The sequence below is a fragment of the Podarcis filfolensis genome, assembly GCF_964270895.1.
Source record: "Podarcis filfolensis genome assembly, chromosome: 1".
Classification (NCBI taxonomy): Eukaryota; Metazoa; Chordata; class Lepidosauria; order Squamata; family Lacertidae; genus Podarcis; species Podarcis filfolensis.
In genome coordinates, this window is record NC_139604.1 from 5399757 (window position 1) to 5420177 (window position 20421).

A 20421-nucleotide genomic window follows, 5' to 3' on the forward strand; every position below is an offset into this window, starting at 1 on the left:
ATCTCACTGAAATCTGAGGCATGCCGTTTCTGACTTCAGATGGATGAAATCGTTCCCCACACCCACAGTATAATCCTTCCTGGTTTGGTCAAAGCAAAAAGTCCTAACCTGGCATACGATTATCCTCTCCCCCCCGCCCCCAGCATTGGACATTCTTGTGTGTACGTGTGAGCTTTCTATCCTCCAAATGTTGTTGAAATTTGTCTGTCTCTGGATACAATGAAGGAGTGCCCCTTTAGGGGTGAAGTCAAACTGCTGGAAGGTTGTAGCACCTGCTGGGACTGTAGAGACCGATACAGGAGAGACATGTTTTGTTGCAGCTGGGGCAGATGAAGGCATCTGGCTGTGCTGCTGCAGATGCAACAGGGCGTTTCTTCCCTCTGTGGTCATTCCTCCTCCGGTCACTGCTATGGATGCACCACCTGACACTCTGTCTCCAGGCACTGCGGTCATCGGCAAGGCGTTCCCAGCCTTCACACGTTTGCAGAAATCCTCGTAACGCAGTTGGGTCTGCCAACAGGCCTGGTGCCCCCCCCCCAGTGCACGTCCTTGGGGATCCTGCCATCTTATGTCCCGTGGCCATGACCAAGCGGGTGTAGACATAATAATAATAATAATAATTTATTTATACCCCACCCATCTGGCTGGATTTCCCCAGCCACTCTAGGCGGCTTCCAACAAAACACTAAAATGCAGTAACCGATTAAACATTAAAAGCTTCCCTAAACAGGGCTGCCTTCAGATGTCTTCTGAAAGTTTGGTAGTTATTTTTCTCTTTGACATCTGGTGGGAGGGCGTTCCACAGGGCGGGCGCCACAACCGAGAAGGCCCTCTGCCTGGTTCCCTGTAACTTGGCTTTTCGCAGCGAGGGAACCGCCAGAAGGCCCTCGGCGCTGGACCTCAGTGTCTGGGTAGAACGATGGGGGTGGAGACGCTCCTTCAGATATACTGGACTGAGGCCGTTTAGGGATTTAAAGGTCAGCACCAACACTTTGAATTGTGCTCAGAAACGTACTGGGAGCCAGTGTAGGTCTTTCAAGACCGGTGTAATGTGGTCTCTGTGGTCGCTCCCAGTCATCAGTCTAGCTGCCGCATTCTGGATTAGTTGTAGTTTCCGGGTCACCTTCAAAGGTAGCCCCACATAGAGCGCATTGCAGTAGTCTAAGCAGGAGATAACTAGAGCATGCACCACTCTGGCAAGACAGTCTGCGGGCAGGTAGGGTCTCAGCCTGCGTACCAGATGGAGCTGGTACACAGCTGCCCTGGACACGGATTTAACCTGTGCCTCCATGGACAGCTGTGAGTCCAAAATGACTCCCAGGCTGCGCACCTGGTCCTTCAGGGGCACAGTTAGCCCATTCAGGACCAGGGAGCCCCCCACACCCGCCCGCCCCCTGTCCCCCCAAAACAGTACTTCTGTCTTGTCAGGATCCAGCCTCAGTCTGTTAGTCGCTGAGACAGGAGTGCGAAATGGGATGGGGGAAACCAAGTGTCGAGATCTCTGCTGCGTTGCAAGGGGCTGGACTGGATGACCCACGGGATCCCTTCCCACCCATGACCCCCCCCCCCTGCCACTGAAGAACTCTGTCCCATAGCTGTCAACTTTTCCATTTTCTTGCAAGGAATCCTATTCGGAATAAGGGAATTTCCTTTTTAAAAAGGAAAACGTTGACAGATATGCTCTGCCCATCGAAGCAACTGCACTCGAACCGACGGCCTGGGTGGACGACGACGATCGCGGGGCTCGTTTGCTCGCGCCTGCGCCGCTCGCCGCATTTTGCGTCGATTGCGTTGCCTGCGGCGGCGCCGGCGCCGGCTCCTCCTCCTCCTGGCTCCGTCTCTCGGGGGTCGATTGCGTTGCCTGCGCCGGCGGCAGCTCCTCCTCCTCTTGCCCGTGGCCGGCCCAGGAGCGGAGACCGGAAGTTCATGCCAAGGCGGAAGCGCGTCCAAGTCGAGTCAGGTGCTGCCTTTGCCTCCCGCGTCCCCTCTGTCGCCGTTGTTGTTGTCGTCCCACTGGCGGTGTTGGTGTCGCCTCCCGAGTGGGAAGCGCAGCCTGCTAAGGGAGGAGGCAGGCAGGCGGCAGGGGCTGCCTGGCTGGGAGACAGGGAAGGGGAGAGCGGCAAGGGCAGGTAAGATGCTCGCCGCCGCCAGCCTCATTAAATAGCATTAATGAGTATTAATAGTATTAATATCCTTCATCTTCCCGGCGTCTGGAGGTCTGGAGGGCGTTCCGTTTCTGAGCCAAGGCCAGGCTGCCAGTTTGCCCTCCTGCCTTGCCTGCCTGGAGGCAAGGAAGCAAAGAAACCTCCCTTGTCAACCGTTTTCTAAAGCGGGGTTTGCTCGCTTTTAAAGTATGCAGATGGCTTATTTTGTATGTGTGAATACTTTCTTTTTTTGTTTTTTGGAGGGGGGAACATTTTGATTCTCACAATGTAGCTTTTCTTGGGGGGGGGGGGGATAGGGTTTGATAGAACACCAAACTAAGGCTAAGAAAGGAAACGAATGAACCCAACGGCTTGTTTTTACTTGTTTTATGCAGCCTACATGCGCAACTTGGGTGTGTAGGACGTGGTGTTCGAATCCTGGCACCTCTGCCTGGCTCCTCCGGAGGGGAAAGTTGCAGTGTGTGTGGTAGTGATGTACCTTGCTGCCTCGTGAAAATGAAGAAGGCAGGGGGCTGCCCAACACTCCTGCGTTAAGGTGAACAGGTGCAAAGGAAGAGAGGGCTGTGATAACCTTTGAGTACTGAGTAGTACCGGGAATTTTTGGTTATCATGTGGGATCCTTCCCCCTTGTAATGAGCTGCACCTGGCATTCCCCCTTCTGCACAACTATTAAAGGTGCAGGAACACACTTTTGTCACGCTTTTTATACAGAAAGTGCTGTGCAAATGACTATCTTGTACCTCTGGTAGTATATCATTTATGGGTGGGGAACTGATGCTGAGAGATGACTTGTACAAGATCACCTAGTAGGTTGATGGATGATTGGGAGAGGATCTGAGTCCAGATCCAACACTCATTAACTTAACCACAATGACTACAGCACATTTTGTAGTGCTTTCCATGGCAAGGGGGCACTCGGTTATAAAACTTGGGGTGGCCAGTATGAGAACTCCACCCTTTAAAGCTGAAAGTAGGGCAGCAATTTCAGGAAAACTCTTGCTTTGGTTAAAAAAGAAAGAAAAAGAGGTGTTGCTCCTCATATATTGATATAGGTGTCATGGGTGCCAGCAGAAAATGTCTGGGCAGTAAGAAAAAGAGGTGTTGGTACTTTGTACTATTGAGTACTGCCACAAAAAGAGCCCCAAGGTAGAATAATTGTTGGAACCTGTCTTCAAGAGAGTAGCTGGTCTTAAGATGCAAGCCTGGAATAGTTTGTGTAGAGAAGTGTAAAATATGCATGCCGTTTTTCTCCTTTGAAAAAATATATCCAAGTGACCCACTAGTAGGACAAACTGTAGCAGGAAAGGAGGAAGTGGCTGTTGCTTGAATCAAAACCTGCTACAATCTTTGCTTTGTTGAGCTTGTAAAAAAATATATTCTCATGACTATATTGGACAGCATCAATTGCTTGGATTAACGATGAATGGAATCTTTATTTTTAAGGTTGCTGAGAGTGTGATGAAATATTAATTATCACCCTGTTGTGTTTGTGTGTGAGAGAGGTGGAGAGAATATTACTTTGGTATATGTGTTGGAAATCCCCTTCCATCTGGATCAACAGGATTTATCCAGTGAATGTCTTTAAATTTGCTAGGAATTGTTCTGTGTTACAACTTTATTTTATGGTGTGTGTTTACCTCTGTGTTAAAGCCTAACATGCCAGCAATGATTAGCAACATGCGGGAGTTTATTGGGAGGTACAGTATAGCCTACCCTTCGGTTTCTAGAGACAGATGTCAGCTATCTCAAGTTAAGTATGTTGAATAGCTCTAAACATCTAATAGATATTGATTAATATCTTGAAGTGGTCTTGAATTAAACTAAGAATTAAATTAAAATCCAGACAAAAATGGAATCCCCTTCTCCCCTTGCTTGAGTAGCGCACATACTTTTTCATTCCTAGTAAAGCAGTTACTGCAGTTTAATTGAATGCTTGAAGCTTGCATTTTGAACTATTGACCAGAGCAACCATAAATCTCATTAATCCTTTCAGCTTTGATAAGCTATTGTTGAGGGTAATGAGAGATTAACACTTAACTTTTAACCGGGGTCTCTCTGCAATTTACTTAATTGTCATATAACTTCTTTATGATGACCTGCATTTGCTGAAATTGCCACATCTGCATAACAGCATAACAAAGCACCAGTGGCAGAGATCACAGATAAGAATGCCATTTTCTACTTTCTGAAATAGTCGTAGTTGGCATTCCCCCCCCCCCCCCTAGTCAAATGTCAACCTACACCTTTCTTTTCCTGGAGTTTAAATGTCAACCTATTCTTGTTAAGGCAGATTTCTAAACAGTTGGTTTCTGTGCTGGATGCAGAGGAAAGATGAAGCATTCCATCCCTCCTCTGCCAACTCTCTTGCTTGCCATATGAAGTTACTTGTTACCTATGGCTAACGAGCTAGTTCTTAAATGTAGGACTGAATTAGTGTGTATAGAAAGATGGTCTAGCATTTATTTAATACTCTGGCTTTTGAAGCTTGAGATGTATATTTTTAAGACCAATTTTATTTCTGTGATTGTAAGTTGTTTTAAGCCGTTATTAATATTGTGTTTTAATTGTTGTGTAACCTTCCCTGGTACCTTAAGGGTGAAGGGCAAGTAATTAATAATAATTAATAATTGCAAGGCTTTGTTGAGCTGACTTTTAAGAAGTGGCATTCAAATGATTATTCCCAGTGAGTGGGGTGAGACTGATACCTTCTTAAGGGTGTAACTTCACAATATAAGAAAAATGGAGTTTCTGGCCCCTCCAAGATCTCACTTGTCCTGAAATCATTACATTGTGTAGTTTCCTTCCCATTCCCATGACAGCAGCAGTGATGTGGAGCAGGGCTGAGAGATGTTCAGCATAATGCCGGCCCACGAGTTAAGCTTTTCTATTCATAACCTGTTGTAAAACTTATCGCAAAGCTATGGTTTGGGGCTGCAGCTGTGTGCGTCTTAAGTGGGCAAAACTGACCCCAGTTTTGCATGGATAGCTTTGTTCTGTTTCATTTCCTTAGAGTCTTTTGGGCAGGATAGACTATTCCCATGCTACACTTAAGTACTGGATGCAGGTGGCGCTGTGGTTTAAACCACAGAGCCTAGGGCTTGCCGATCAGAAGGTTGGTGGTTCAAATCCCTGCGACGGGGGTGAGTTCCCGTTGCTCGGTCCCTGCTCCTGCCAACCTAGCAGTTCGAAAGCACATCAAAGTGCAAGTAGATAAATAGGTACCACTCCGGCGGGAAGGTCAACGGCATTTCTGTGCGCTGCTCTGGTTCACTAGAAATGGCTTTGTCATGCTGGCCACATGTCCTGGAAGCTGTCTGTGGACAAATGCCGGCTCCCTCGGCCAATAAAGCGAGATGAGCGCCAGAGTCATCCGTGACTGGAATTAATGGTCAGGGGTCCCTTAACCTTTACCTTCTTACACTTAGCTATGTTTTCCTGACCTATGCTAGCTGGCACTAGCTGTCCTATGCTGCCTCGCTTGATGAAATTGTTCTGGGCCTGCTCTAGAATTATGGTGAAAGGAAGCTATACTGGTGTTTCAGGAAGAGATCACACAGCACAAAACAGTTCTAGAGTTTGCACGAGTTTGGTAGGACTCTGGTTCATCTGCAGTTTACTAATGCAGAAGTCACTTCTGACTAAGTGATCCAGTTTGCCCTGTCATCCTCTATCGGGGAAAACAACCTGCTTATAACAGTAACTATGGAAATTGTGATGTAAAATGTGTTGGTGGTTGCTCCACATTTCGGTTTTTTGTTTTGTTTTGCGGATGGCTGTCTTGTCAGCTAAGCCTGATGGTGAGTTAAGCCATAGCTGTTCACAATATGAATCTGCAATTGTATAGGAATAGTCAGTTGAATAGGAAAACAAATGAGGAATTTCTTGCAGCTGCCCCACCTGTCTTCCCCCAACCTGCACTTGTGTGCTCTTCTATGCACTCACATCTTCTTCCGACCTCCTTGTGCCTGACCCTGCTTCTCCCTGCTTCTCTTTTCCTTCCCCCTTCCCTTTCCTGTGAGTGTCAGCAGGTGACAGAATGCTGTAAGCCTGACAGCTTGGCGGTGAGGGCACTTGAAGGGATGAGGAACTGATCCTGCTCAACTTCCCCAATTCCTGAAGATAGTGGAAGGCAGGGGGAGGAAACTGGGATCAGAGTTCCCTGCTCTGGCAGGCTGAGTGAGGACTTGTGTTCCATCCTCTGTTCCTGAGCACACAAAGGAGCAGCACAACTTCACAGACAACTTGTGTGCTGGGTTTTTCTTGGGGGTGGGGCAGGTGTTAGAAGACCCCTTATCTTTGTCGAAAGAGAGCTTGAAACGTTATCATCTTGTAGCTTGCAGAACTTCCCTTTTATGTGTGTCTGAACTTTAGAGAGATTTTTAAAGGCTCTCTTAAGAGGATTATTTAGATTTTTTTGAGGTACATACGAGCTGCCTTTCAGGGGAAGCCCTCATAGCCCACCTCCCAAATTGCTTATTCAAAAGTTCCAGGAGGAATGTCCACATATCTCTTGGTGCTTCTGGCCACTGCAAAGTATGTGGGTACTTTCAGTTGCTTCAGGAGGCTTTGAAGACCTGCCTGTTTCAGATTGGCCTATTCATACGAGCGGCATTCTTGGCTGAGATGCTTGCTTGGTTTTTAGCTGTTTATTATACTGGATAATTAATTAATTGTTGAGGGATTGCAGTAGTGTTTGTATTATGTATTATCGATAGTATTAGCACTTTTAAAATGCCACGTTGAAAGAGTGGTACCCAGAAAGGTAGCTCATAACTATTTCACCATAAGCAACTAAACTTCTGTAATAAATAATTCTACCATTTGAGGAGTAGTTAAGGAAAAGAACTGACACCATGTCCAAAGTGGAGGGGGGAGACTTTTTTTGAGAGCAAAAGATGTATGTATGTGCATGTGGGGAGCTGAACTCTTCCCAAGTTATGCCTTAACTCCTCACAGTTTCCCCCAGGTGCTTTTTCCTTCAGCTGAGTTTTTGTACCCAAAGGAACTCACATGTGTGAAAAACATTGAAAGAGAGGAGCTAAGGGTGTTTTCTTCTGCATGCCTCCTTTGCTCTAAAACAGCGGTGAGCAGCCTGCATAACTGATAGTGCCTGCCAAGTCTCCCCATTTGGTCCGTGGCACCACCAACCTGTCAGTCCCCTGACACCATACAATGTTGGGCTTGGACCAGGTAAACCAAACAGGAAGACTTGGGAGCACACTCTGACATATGCTCTGTATTCTTCCCTTCTAGCCCCCGGTAGAATTCAGTGCTTTTGGAATTTGGTGCCCTTTTCTGTCTTCTGGGAAGAATCTTCCTTTGCAACTGCGGCTTGAAGTCACGATGGAGCTGTGAAGGAGGAAGGGAAAGAACTGAGAGTGCACTTGCAATGCACTCCTGAGTCTTCATTTGCAAGCCTCAGGTTTAAAGGTGAGTTGCATGGCATCACATGATATCAAGTGATAGACAGGTGTGCAGCCCCACCTATCTGTCAGTGGTGCACAGAGTGAAGGGCAGTTCTGGATCTGGCTGGCCTTCCCCATCACCTCTTCCTATGGCAGTCCCTGTAACAAGAGACTATAGCCTAAGGTAACTCAGATTGATAGAACAATCCTTGCTAACTTAAGCTACAGTTCTCTTCTGTCAGCAACTGGGCACTATGGTCTGAATTAATCAGGATCAGGCCTACTGCCACTGTGTCTAATTTGCGCCCAACTTGAAACACAAATTGGATTCTCTGGACAGTTTTACTATGTTGTTCAAATAATGGACAGACTTCACTTCCTTATTGCTATGAGACAGAGTCTTACTTTTCTTCTGAATCATCTGGTTTTAGTACTTCCTCTAAAGTCATGAATGTGCTTTTTCAAAAGTGAATAATTGTTTAGCTACTCTGTTCCAGTTTCTTCCCTATTTCTGAATTCATTTCTGACCGCATCATATTTGATGCCTGTTCTAAGCTGACTACCTGTTCCTCCTCCTAAACTGGATCTCTTTTGGAATTTATATCCCACCCTTCAGTGTTACCACACCAGGGGACACTTTAAATAATATAAAAGTCATCAGAATAAACTGTGAAAAGCAGAATTCTTAAGAAGCAGGACTGTAACATGCAGTGGCTTATGTTTCATTGGGGCATTACATGTGCACCTTCAATTTTCTTAGGATCCATGAAATGGCCACAGATGACAAAGCATCTCCGACGTTGGACACTCTGAACGACCCGCCCTACTCTCCTGGCAGCCCGTCTCACCTTACGCACTTCAAACCTTTGACTCCTGACCAGGATGAACCGCCATTTAAATCTGCCTATAGTTCTTTCGTGAATCTCTTTCGTTTCAGTAGAGGTAAGTACTAACTTCCTTCCATGGCTGTACATTGATTGATTAATAGTTATGAGTGAAGACTTGCTGCCAAAAGTGGGAACAGCCTACTCAAAGCATGCAAAAACCACATGCCATTGGGCTCATTAACATGTAACACTAAACTAACTGGTTTATTGAAACAAGCCAACTTCAGATTAACCACAGTTCCTGGTTAGCATGTAACACGAAGCTGTGGTTAGATGAAAATTGAGTGAAAGCTTCCAATCTCTTCACAGCAGCACCAGAGGAGGAGGGAGAGCCCATGAGCTCGAGGCTTGTGCACAAAACCCTAGTATTAAGTGCAATGCAGTCATTTTAGTGCAATGTAGCATGGACTGCACATGGTTGTTGTAACCAGCCTGGTGCAGATGCCCATTTTGTGAAATGAGTGTGTTCTAGGATGGATTGATCTTGTGCCCATTGCCCCTGCCCTCTACCTCCAAGCATTCAAGCCAAAGTGGGTGACTTGTTTGCCAAAGTGGATAATCGTATCCAGTGTTTGGCTTGCATGTGCAGGTCTGGGTGCACAAATATAGGTCCCCATGTTACTGAGTGCTGGAACTCTGAGCACGCCCCAAGAGTGTGTTTGCTCTGAGCAATGGCTGTGTCATTGTGGTAGACCAACAAGAGCCCCTATGGTGGCAGATGACATTGATCCCAGGCACGAGGTTGTAATTGCCTAGTTGATCTCCAGTCCCAGTGCCATATCTAATACAAACAATGCCTGTAACTGTGTCGTTAATCATCCATTGTGAGTTAATGGGTACCAGTCAGTCAGCATATCTTTCCTTGAGTCGAACAAGTGTCTGTTCTACTATATTTATGAAGAGGCTCACATGCGTCCTCTTTCAGGAGAGAAATGAGCATGTCACTAAAGTAAGATCTGACAGTCAGGGGTGCCCCTGTGACTTGCTTTAAGTTCTCAGGCAGAAGACATAACTCTTATGACTATGGCTGATCTAGGAAAACTCATCAACTGTGTCTTCTGTTTAAAAAACAACACTCATGTGTAGCCTGGACCTTTGTGAAAAGGCCTTTTCAGATTCAAGTTGAGGTTCACTCATTAAGTATTCTATAATCTAGTGTATGTTGCACCCATTAATTTGTTCAGCTTTGGGGGATTTTCACCCAAAGGTACTCCACACTGCCTTTTCTTGCCTCCTCAGACGTCGGACCCCCCAGTGGTTGACTGTGGAGCTGGAGTCTCTGTTTAACTTTAGCTAGAGCTTCTCCTTGTCACCTCTTTCCTCATTCCCCTGATTTCTGAACCGTGTTGGTTATTTTGCTCAGCCAGTGCTGTTCTAAAGAGAAAAGTTTTTCTATTTTTAGACTGACATAAGGAGGTTCAGTGGAACCCAAATTAAGATTAAAAGTGGAGTAACTTGAAGAAGTAGGTGAAGTAGCTCATCCTTTTTGAGAGTATTGGTGCATGAAAAGAATCATGGTTTGGGAAGGCAGCGGATGAACATCTCCTTTGGTTAAGAGACCTGGTCTCGCCTGACAACGCAAAGGAATGCTCACTGTCGTAATTTTTTGTTTAATAAAGTGAGTCACATGTTGTGCTTTTTCCTCCAAGTATGACCAGCCCCAGTCAACAGTAAGCTTCCAGGTTGTGATGCTAATTCTTGTAGGCATGAGAAACAAGTGGCCAAAGAAGGAGGGCCTCCCAGACCAAAGGAACTGGGAGGTACTGAAGCCAAGAACTAGTTCCTCATTGCTTCGTAACTTGTGGGTTGCGATCCCCCAACACCTGAATTTCTAGCTATAAGCTGCCTAGAATGCCATTGGCCTGGAACTTCCTGCTGGAAGGTCTGATGTGTCTTTGCACCCTCTGGAAGTTTAGCTCTGAAACTGGGGCTTGGTACTAGCAGTTATGAGAGGCAGGGTGCAGATCTACTGCTCTTGCTAGATGCAGTTTGTAGTTCCATGATTCCTTTCCCCTGTTACTTAAAGTGATGGACGGTGGTAATTGTTGGGAGCAGAGTGAGGGGACTGTTTCCTTGGAACTGTCTTTGAAGAACCATAAATAATGTTTGGTCCTGATTTCCTTCTCTCTTTTGCTAATAAGAGTTGTAGGTGAGCGCTGGCAGCCTAAGCACTGTTTGTGCTGGCAATAGATAACAGGCTGCTGGCCTATGATAAGTTTTTAAAGAGGTAAGCCCAGTGGGACTTATTTCGGGAGGTGGGGAATGCAGAAGATTGGGCTGCCAAAGAGTTCTTTCCTTAGATCTAAGTCTTTCACTATGACTCAGTGTGGGAACTGTGGTTCTAGAGAGATTTATGAGAAATCTGGTAAACACTGGTATACTAGAGAAGAGGCTGTAAAATAACAACATTTCTGCTTTGCGTATATTTTGTACACACACCTATTTACTAGGTGGGACGATCTTTCCCAAGTTCATAAGTCATGGCTTATGTGTGAACAAATGCTAGTGTCTGATTTATTTGAGAATAATATAAAAAGGTAGTTTTCCAGTTCACATATCTCAACATTGATTAGACTAACACTTCCTCTTTCTAGACGATGGTCGTCTTGCTTCCTCCGTGGAGAGAGCAGAGACAGGACAGGGTGATCAACAGACGCTGAATGCAAGTTGGTCAAGTCCACAACATACTTTGAGGTCGCAGTCCCTAAGGTCGTCACCTGTACCTTACAAAAAAACCCAGCCCTCTGGGGAGTTGCAGAGAAGATCTTCAGCATCTTTAGGTAAGAGATCAGAGTTTGAAAAGAGGTGGTCTGTGCTTTATAGGGCTTTGAAATTTTCCAAGCCTCATTCAGCTCAAGAGATGCGTCCAAGGAATCTTCTAACACTGTTCTTGCTTTAAAAAACTACACACTTCTAGATTTGGCAATGTCAAAACTCAGTTTTTCTGTGTGTGTGTTTGGGTTGTTGTTGTTGTTTTAATTCATCTAAGCAAGAAGGAAAACCTGCATGTGTTTCCTGCAGCTTTATTTTGTTAACCCACATGGGATTTCTAATGTATACATTTATGGAATTTCTAATGCCATCCTTTTTGTTGGGAATGTGGAAAACAGGAGGGAAGTACGTATGTGAGAGCAGTTGGATGAATGTCTGTCCATGGTGACTTGCTTACCTTTGTGCCCACTGATAAGTTCTACTTTCCAGACCTCCTTTCCATTCTTGGTGTAAAGCCAGAAGAACACATGAAGATTTGCATTTTTCCACCTTATTATGTTTCGAAGCCATGAAAACATGGTTTTTAAAAAAGATAACTTCCAATGATCTGCAGAGTGGGGGATGGTGCAATTTGAGTCTGGGGCCATGAACCCTTAAAAGTGTTAGCGTGGTCCTGAAGCCCTGATGTGGGCAGTCAGATTCCCCATTCCTTGTTGCTGCCTCCAGTAGATGTGAACAAAACCCTGGTGTACAAGATTCAGCTGGCATTGCAAGGTCGCATAACAGGGCTGTGACCTAAGTAGATTAGATTTCAACTGTGCCCAAGTCTAAAAGTCCAAACAGTTATTTGAAGTGAAATGCCCTCTGTTCTGTTAGGAATCCGGATTTCCACCATGGGCTTCATTTTCAGGGAGAGACTTGAGAGCTGAGCCAAAACTACATGTTACACTGAGAGGTTTGTGATTAACACTCTGACTTCTGTTGAATCAGATGGTCCCACAGGAGTAGGGTAGTGCGTGGGACTGCTCATTTGTTTGGGGCGATAGCATGGGGCCATTTAACCCTGGCCTTATGCCATTTCCTGTTATAGAATGCCCCCCCCCATAAGTTGCTCTTTGCTCTGGAAAGAGGGATACAAGCACCTCTCCCTTCCTGCAAAGCAAATATCCCCTGGGAAAGCATTTACATTGGGGGAAATGGTCAGTGTGGGACAGGGTTAAATCCTGCTTTCCTGATCCTAGTAGCAATGGGAAGCCGGCTAAACTCAGTACAAAAAATATCAGGCAATTAGTTTTTGTTTAACTTAGCCACAGAAAGCTGGAGTTGTTAGCTTTTCCAGCATTTCAGATAATCAGGCCTAGACTTATAACTAACTGCTGAAAATTATTGAAGAGCAGAATCAGGGTGTGCTTCTCTTGTGACAGATGGCCTCCAGGGGGCACTCATGTCAATTGGATGCGCTGGTTTCTTTTCCTTGTCTCCGATAGCGTTTACAGAGATCAACATTGGCCTGTCTTGGATAAAAAGTGCTTAACCCCAGTAGGAAATAATGAAGAAGATCATTCTGCATACATAGACCAGGTTTCTCTGATTCCAGAACAGAGAAAGCAATAAGGGGGAAGTGATTTTAAGCCTTCTGAGACTTCGCTTTAATACAAGATGCATTTGCATAGGCTACAGCTACTTTGGCAGACTTCAGATGTACAAGTGCAAGGAGCAAGGAGCACAAGAAGCACTTAACACTATTGCACTCGATCCTTATTCTCAAAGGGGCAGCAAGGGCCAAGATTCTGGGGGCACTCCTGCATCCATCTATGTTGCTAGAGGGCCAGGTGACACCATTGGCTAGGAGTGCCTTTTGCCAGCTTTGGTTGGCAAGACAGCTGCGACTGTTTATGGATCAGGAAATCCAGACTACTGTTCTCTATTTGCTGGCACCCTCCAGAATGGATTGCAATGCTGTCCTTGCGGCTGACCTGGAAGGTGCTGCTAGTAGAAAATGCAGCATCTCAACTGCTCCCTGGGGCAGACTGTCACTGTCATAGTAGGTCACCGCTGAGAAAATTGCACCGGCTGCCAGTTAGCCTCTAGATAACATTCATGTTGCACATATTGGTGTACAAAGTCCCATACAATTGGAAACCAGAGAATACGTAACGGATAGGGCACAGATAGTGGTGGAGTTTTCTAGAAATCTTTCTGTCCAGCTTATGCATGCAGTTTCCCCCTCTTAATTACTGTCTCAATCCTTAATCTCTATGAGATGGAAGTTGTCCCCTTGTCCCCCTGTTTCACTAAAAGCGTGAGCGATTGCTATGTTACCATTCACATAAATTATACACATGTACACTCCAGGATTTCTAAAGTAAATAGCACATGAACAGATAATATTCAATAGTGCATATAACTGTATAAAAAACAAATGCATTAATATAAAACTGCACTGCGAGAATAGCACAGCATGCGGCTTGACTCTCTTATATCTATAATATGGAGTGGGTGTATTTTGCATATAATTTTCATATAATTAGTTGGGCTTTTAAAACCCCCCGATGACACACAGATGGCTTAGACACAAGCAGGCACTCGATACAGGGGAAGTCTAGTGCAAGCAAAGCTCAGTCAGGTTTGGACAGTCGAGTTCTGTGTATAAATCTGGTTAAAATGGATTCCTCCCCCTCAGCCGTAGGTTTCCCAGCCCTATTAGTGTCGTGCCGATATTTTTGCTTGCTTTTAAAAAATCCATCCATGTGAGGGATCAGCGAAAGTAAAATAATATGTGACCTTTGGGGGCAGAATTGTGTGTGGATGGTCATGAGATGTTTTGCCTGTTGTTCTTCCTCTAAAATCATTGACCTTAAATAACCTCTTCACTTTTTTAATAAAACACTCTCTGGAAACCTTCAGTGCTGGTCTTCTTGGGAAAACCCCTGGAGATGATCTTGCAAACAAGCATTCCAAGAAGCTGGGAATAGGAGAAGCTGGCTCAGAAGCTGATCCAAATTTGCTGTGATACTATAATATATGCACCAATCAACCACCTTGTAGTGATTTTAAGGTCAGAGCAGCAAGCAAGCTTTTCTCTCCCGTACACATGAACAAGAAAGTTGAAGTGTGTGTATGTGTTGTGGAGGGACCTCTTTTGCCAGTAGCAAATACATTGGTGAAATTCAGGGACAGGGAGACGAGGATTTGGCACCCTACAATCTGAAATAAGTCTGTCTTTTGCTGCATTTGAAGCACCAGTGTTGTTAATACTTCAGGTAGGTTTCCCCTGATCTGTCTCTGAACAGCTCTTGAGAACTCTCCTCAAGTTCTCCAGGAGGATTTGGGTGTGCAAAATAAATGAGAAGTTCCACAGAGTGGGAGCCAGATGGGTCTGTGCTATAGCATAAAGGCAGTTTTGTGAAAGCTATGCAGAGCTCAGTACATGGGGGGAGATCTGCTTCCAGGCTCTGCCATTTCAGACTGCAGATGGAGGCTCACAGGACTGGATGCTCCTCCATGCAAAAAGTATTCATTGGTCACTGAAAACTGACATGTTGTGGCAGCAGGAGGCTAGCGCTCTCTGGCCAGGATGCAGCTTGCAATTTCTTTGCTCATCTGTGGTTTGCTTCGCTTGATGCTGGTTGGTTTGTCTCTCCCCACCCCCTTCTCTGTGAATACTTGGACTGCTACCCAAATGCCTGTGTGGCACTTGAAGGCTGGCACGGCCACCTCATGTCACCAGTTCTCATGCTATTGGCTGGCCGCAGACACGGGGCGGGGGAACATCAGTGATCTCCTCCTCTGAACTCTTCATCTGTTCTCAGCAAGCCCAAGCCAAGCACAGTCCTAAAGCTTCCCTCCTCCTCCTCCATATTTCTAGATGTGGTGGGTAGAGACTTGCTGGTTTTGTTTCTTAACCCCTTGATCCCAATCTTCCTGAACCAAAGAATCTCTCTCTGCAAGACTCTACCTGCAATTTCATGGTGTGTTTTTTCCTAGTATCCCCCAAAGGCGAAGGGAGTTGTGAAAGCTGTCTGTTAGATTCTCAAATCTCTGAGACAAATCCCCCCCTTGCCTGTCTTCAGCTCTCACTGCCTCCCACCCTAAATGGATTTTGTTGTCTCTTCCTATCAGTTCACCCAGCAAATCCATATTACTCTTACTGTATTTCTGCTTCCAGGCAGAATCCCTAACCTGGTTATCATCACCCAGCTCCCTAGCTGTAAGAGGTGTAAAATGCACTCCTTTCCGCAGATATGTTTGCACCTACAAGCCGTAGTGCCTCCAGTGCATTTGGGCCCAATTGAGGTCAGCATTCAGCTTCCTGAGAATTCATCCCGGACGCCATTCCTTGCATACCCTTCCCTCGCCAGCTGTACCCACCCATCCAATAAAGGCACAAGTTTTAGCTAATTACAGAATTTTACTGGTTAGCCCAGAGAACAACAGGAGAAGCTATAACAGGGCTTGGAAACAGTAATTCTGGCTTGTGCTGATGGGAGTTGTAGTGTGAAAATATTTGGAATGCACTAGGGATGGCTAGGGACGCGGGTGGTGCTGTGGGTAAAACCTCAGTGCCTAGGACTTGCTGATCGCATGGTCGGCGGTTCGAATCCCCGCGGCGGGGTGAGCTCCCGTCGTTCGGTCCCAGCTCCTGCTCACCTAGCAGTTCGAAAGCACCCTTAAGTGCAAGTAGATAAATAGGTACCGCTTTATAGCGGGAAGGTAAACTACGTTTCCGTGTGCTACGCTGGTGCTGGATCGCCAGAGCAGCTTCGTCACGCTGGCCACGTGACCCGGAAGTGTCTTCGGACGGCGCCGGCTCACGGCCTCTTGAGCAAGATGAGCACGCAACCCCAGAGTCGGACACGACTGGTCCGTATGTGCAGGAGTACCTTTACCTTTACCTTTTAGGGATGGCTATCTTTGATGTGCAGAAACAGGCTGTGGTCCAAACTCTGGGAAACGTGGGGGTGATTGTCCCCAAGGAATTGGCCTGAAGTTCTTCTGATGGCCTGTGCCTGCCTGACAAAGGTTGGCTGCTTCAGAACAAGCTTTAGGAAAAGCTACAGAAATGCTGTTTACCTGCAGCAGGCAGGTAGCCAGCCTAGGCAGATAGGGGTTTCCCTCCCAGGTGGATGTCCTCATGTACCAACAGGTGAATAGGTTGCAACATGCCACAATCACATCAGCACCAGGGTCTTCCTGAACATTTAGCAGAAAGGCTAGGGACATGTAGACATCATGGCCTGGCTTCAGGAGTAAGATTAAGTTCATTTTTCGTACGCCCAAAAGTTGTACGTGAGCTACAGCTGTAGATGATATGCCCAGGTGGGATTTGAAATGTTCAAAGTGGGAGTTATGAGTCCTCTGCTACTTAATACTAAAGCTTTTTGTATGGTTGGGTAGGGAGGTGGGGCAGGCGGCACCGCAGAACGGTCCCTTTCATGCATATGCTTGATTTTAGCAGATTTGTAAGAGATTGCAACAAGGCTTGAGGCTTGGCGCCTCTGCACTGTTGGTTTTGGGCACAGTGCGCATTCCTTCATGCTCTATGAGTTCATAATGAAAAATTGCGTAAGTGCAACAGTGTATTCAGCTGGTCTCCCCACCCCCCAGCTTCCATTCTCTTCAACGCCAAGTATAATTGCAGAGTTAGCATTTTAAATATTAACAGGATTACTACACATGCACTAGTATTCTGTGTAAAAGGAAAATCAGAATGGGGAAGCTACAGAAATTTGATACTGCTACTTAAGCGTTATCAAGGATGGCCAAGTGATTTTAATTAAATTAGACAAAATGGTAGGAGTTCTAGTTCCTCATAATTCATTTAATGATTAGCAGATTTTTATCTGTATAGTGTGTGTGTGTGTGTGTGTGTGTGAGAGAGAGAGAGAGAGAGACCTTCTATTTTTTCTTATTTATTTCATAAAAAATTAAACATCACTTAATTGTGTGTTTTTTTTAAAAAATCTGTTTCTTAAAGTGCCTCTGCAATCACGTTTGTTGTTGTTGTTTGTTTAGTTGTTTGGTCGTGTCTGACTCTTCATGACCCCATGGACCAGAGCACGCCAGCCACTCCTGTCTTCCACTGCCTCCCGCAGTTTGGTCAGACTCATGTTTGTAGCTTCGAGAACACTATCCAACCATCTCGTCCTCTGTCATCCCCTTCTCCTTGTGCCCTCAATCTTTCCCAACATCAGGGTCTTTTCCAGGGAGTCTTCTCTTCTCATCAGGTGGCCAAAGTATTGGAGTCTCAGCTTCAGGATCTGTCCTTCCAGTGAGCACTCAGGGCTGATTTCCTTAAGAATGGAGAGGTTTGATCTTCTTGCAGTCCATGGGACTCTCAAGAGTCTCCTCCAGCACCATCATGTTTGTAGGCTTGCTTATTATAGTTCAGCATTTTTATATATGTTTTTGGGGTACTCTGTATACAGAGGATGCAAGCAAGAAGGAAAGGGACAAAAATCTGGAGCATGTGGCCTCCCTCAGCATGGTGGCCTCCTGGTGTTTTGGACTCCCAACCTGTAAATGTAGTAAATAATCAGGGGTGAGGAGAATTGAAGGGCAACAGGTTGTGGAAAGCTGATTAAAGCATGTCTAAAAGATGAGGCAAAGACCTTGAGCTGCTATATCATGTCTGTAAAGGACAACTCCATTTGTACAATCTTTTGTGTGTATGTGTTAAAGAGCCACTGCTACATGTGTGTACCAAAACGCACACTTGCGTTTTCTACATATGGAAAAACCTTAATGCATAACAGTTGCACTGCCTACTTCCATATACACAAACTCACAGATTAGCATATTAAGTGGGCAATCTCTTGCAGGTTCCCACACCATATTAGGTTAGGCAGGTGGATGACAGACCTAGAGGACCACACTGCTGGTGGCATAACACCCCAGTCGTGAAACGCTCTCTACAGAGATGTTCACCTGGCATGTACCATTAAAAAGGTAAAGGTAAAGGACCCCTGACAGTTAAGTCCAGTCGCAGACCACTCTGGGGTTGCGGCGCTCATCTCGCTTTACAGGCCGAGGGAGCTGGCGTTTGTCCGCAGACAGTTTTCCTGGGTCATGTGGCCAGCATGACTAAGCTGCTTCTTCCAGGGCAGCGCACAGAAATGCCGTTTACCTTCCCACCGGAGCGGTACCTGTTTATCTACTTGCACTGGCGTGCTTTCAAACTGCTAGGTTGGCAGGAGCAGGAACCGAGCAATAGGAGCTCACCCCCTTGTGGGGATTCGAACCACCAACCTTCTGATCAGCAAGTCCTAGGCTCTGTGGTTTAACCCACAGCGCCACCCATGCCCTGGCATGTACCATAGTGCCAGGCAAAGACCAAGTGCTTTAGATATAATACTGCTCCCTGCTTAATGCTGCTATTGTGACATTGGTGGTCTTTTAACTATATTTTGATGACATTCATATTGCACTTGTTCTCAGCCAGTTTTGCAGATCACCCTGGGAATAAAAAATGGCCTGTGTAGGTAGGCAAGGTATATACTAAGTAAACAGACATAGTGGCTTAGGGCCCTCATATTTACAGGACCGCCTCTTCTGGTATGCCCCGCAGAGGATCTTAAGGTCCATGAATAACCATAGTTTAGAGGTCCTGGGCCCTAAGGAAGTCAGACTATCCACCACCACGGCCAGGGTCTTTTCAGTGATGGCTCTGACCTGGTGGAATGCTCTGAGACTGCCATGAGACTAGGGCCCTTCAGGATTTAACTTCCTTCCATTGGGCCTGTAAGACAGAGCTATTCTGCCTGGCCTTTAATTTGAATTCAGTGTGATCTTTTATTTCCCTTCTCTTCCGCCCTCCCCTTTTATGAAGAATACCCACTCTGAGACCCCACAGCTAATTCTCCCATGGCCTCCTTGCTGGCCCAAGTAGGACTAATTCAGCCAGCTAGCCCTGGTGACTATCTAATGCTTATTAGATGGATTTTCCCCCAATTGATTTCTGAACTTTGAATTTTATTGCTATTCATGTTTTTATACTGTATTTTATGCTGCTTCTATAATTAAGTGTTTTAAATTTGTTGTTAGCCGCCCCGAGCCCGGTTTTCTGAACCGGGAAGGGTTGGGGTATAATTAAAAAACTACTACTACTACTACTACTACTACTACTACTACTATTATGCATGTGGGGAGTTGCTTGAAGTGGACCTAAGATGATGTTAGGCATCATTCGTCACGAAACAGGAAAAGGGTGCAGATAACTTTAAGGATGTTTTCTATGAGTTCTGGCTAATTAGGCACAGCTGGTGATGTGTATAAAGATAGAAGAAGTTGCAGTTTGCAACTGCCTGGAGAAAGAGAACACCCACATGCTTTGTGTTTGTTGTTTGTATAGCTGTAATAAAACTCTTGTTCGAGTATTTTACACCAGTCTCGTGGTTCTGTCGTCTGCCGCCAGGGAAAATTCACCTCCAATAGATGATAAATGGTTCCTCATTTGAAATCTGGGGTCAACACTTTGATCTACCATGAATGCATCTGAAAACTGAAATGTGCTTAGACTTTCCCCAACACTTGTGGTTGGAAGCCGTGGCACAGGAATTTTAGTGCCTAGTAGAAATGGTCAAGGTCAATTGCAGAACATCTCATCTCCATCCCATACCACAACCCCTTGCCTCAAATTTCCTTAGGAAATGAATTGTGTTGCCAGGTAGTTAGATACTTGCTAGAAAATGACCTGTAGCCGCAAAGTGTTTCAGAGGTCCTGCTCTTACAAAGGCAAACTGTTTCCTTGTCCCTCCGAAACTGGGAGGTTGGCTGTTGCACAGCAACAGTTAACTTGCTTGCTTCTGGTCTGAGCTGCCAGCATTCCTGCTGACATCAGTGATATATAAAGCAGTACGTACAAAAGGAGCCATGTTTGTTTCTCTTCATCCAGGGAGCGCCAATTAAAATGCATGTCCAATGGAGAGTAATGCACTTGGTGAGAAACTTGATGTTATTGTTATTATTATTTTAAAAAGGTTTTACAAAGCACCTGTTTAAAAAGGAATGCCATGAAAGGAGCACAGTTAGCAAATCTGGGGCGCATACTGTGTTTCCAAGCGTGTTAGAATGGGAAACTTTGTATAGTGATATTAAGAAACTTTGCTAAAGTGTACATACCCTTTTATTCTATAGTTAGCAAATGTTGCTTTGCAATGGATTGCAGCTTTCTAAAGTGTGGCTTTGTCTTCAGATCGTATAAACCTATCGCCTTTTAAAGTGTGGATGAGTAGTTTTAGTGCGTTTTATCCA

At 45.5% G+C, this 20421-nt stretch overlaps 1 protein-coding gene across 8 annotated transcripts in view; it reads left to right on the forward strand.

The window, feature by feature from the left end:
* Positions 1-1890: 1890 nt before the first annotated feature.
* The window catches only part of PIKFYVE (phosphoinositide kinase, FYVE-type zinc finger containing), an 80859-nt gene continuing 62328 nt past the window's right edge, over positions 1891-20421 (forward strand). For 3 of the 8 annotated variants that reach the window (XM_083625835.1, XM_083625837.1, XM_083625841.1), the window contains exons 1-4: positions 1937-2129; positions 7419-7595; positions 8331-8512; positions 11052-11237. In XM_083625835.1, the coding sequence (XP_083481961.1) occupies positions 8341-8512; positions 11052-11237 (358 nt within the window). In that variant the 5' untranslated portion in view covers positions 1937-2129; positions 7419-7595; positions 8331-8340. Of the gene's footprint in view, positions 2130-2539; positions 2701-7418; positions 7596-8330; positions 8513-11051; positions 11238-20421 lie in introns of all 8 variants that reach the window. The other 5 variants (XM_083625838.1, XM_083625840.1, XM_083625839.1 and 2 more) reach the window with 4 other exon arrangements.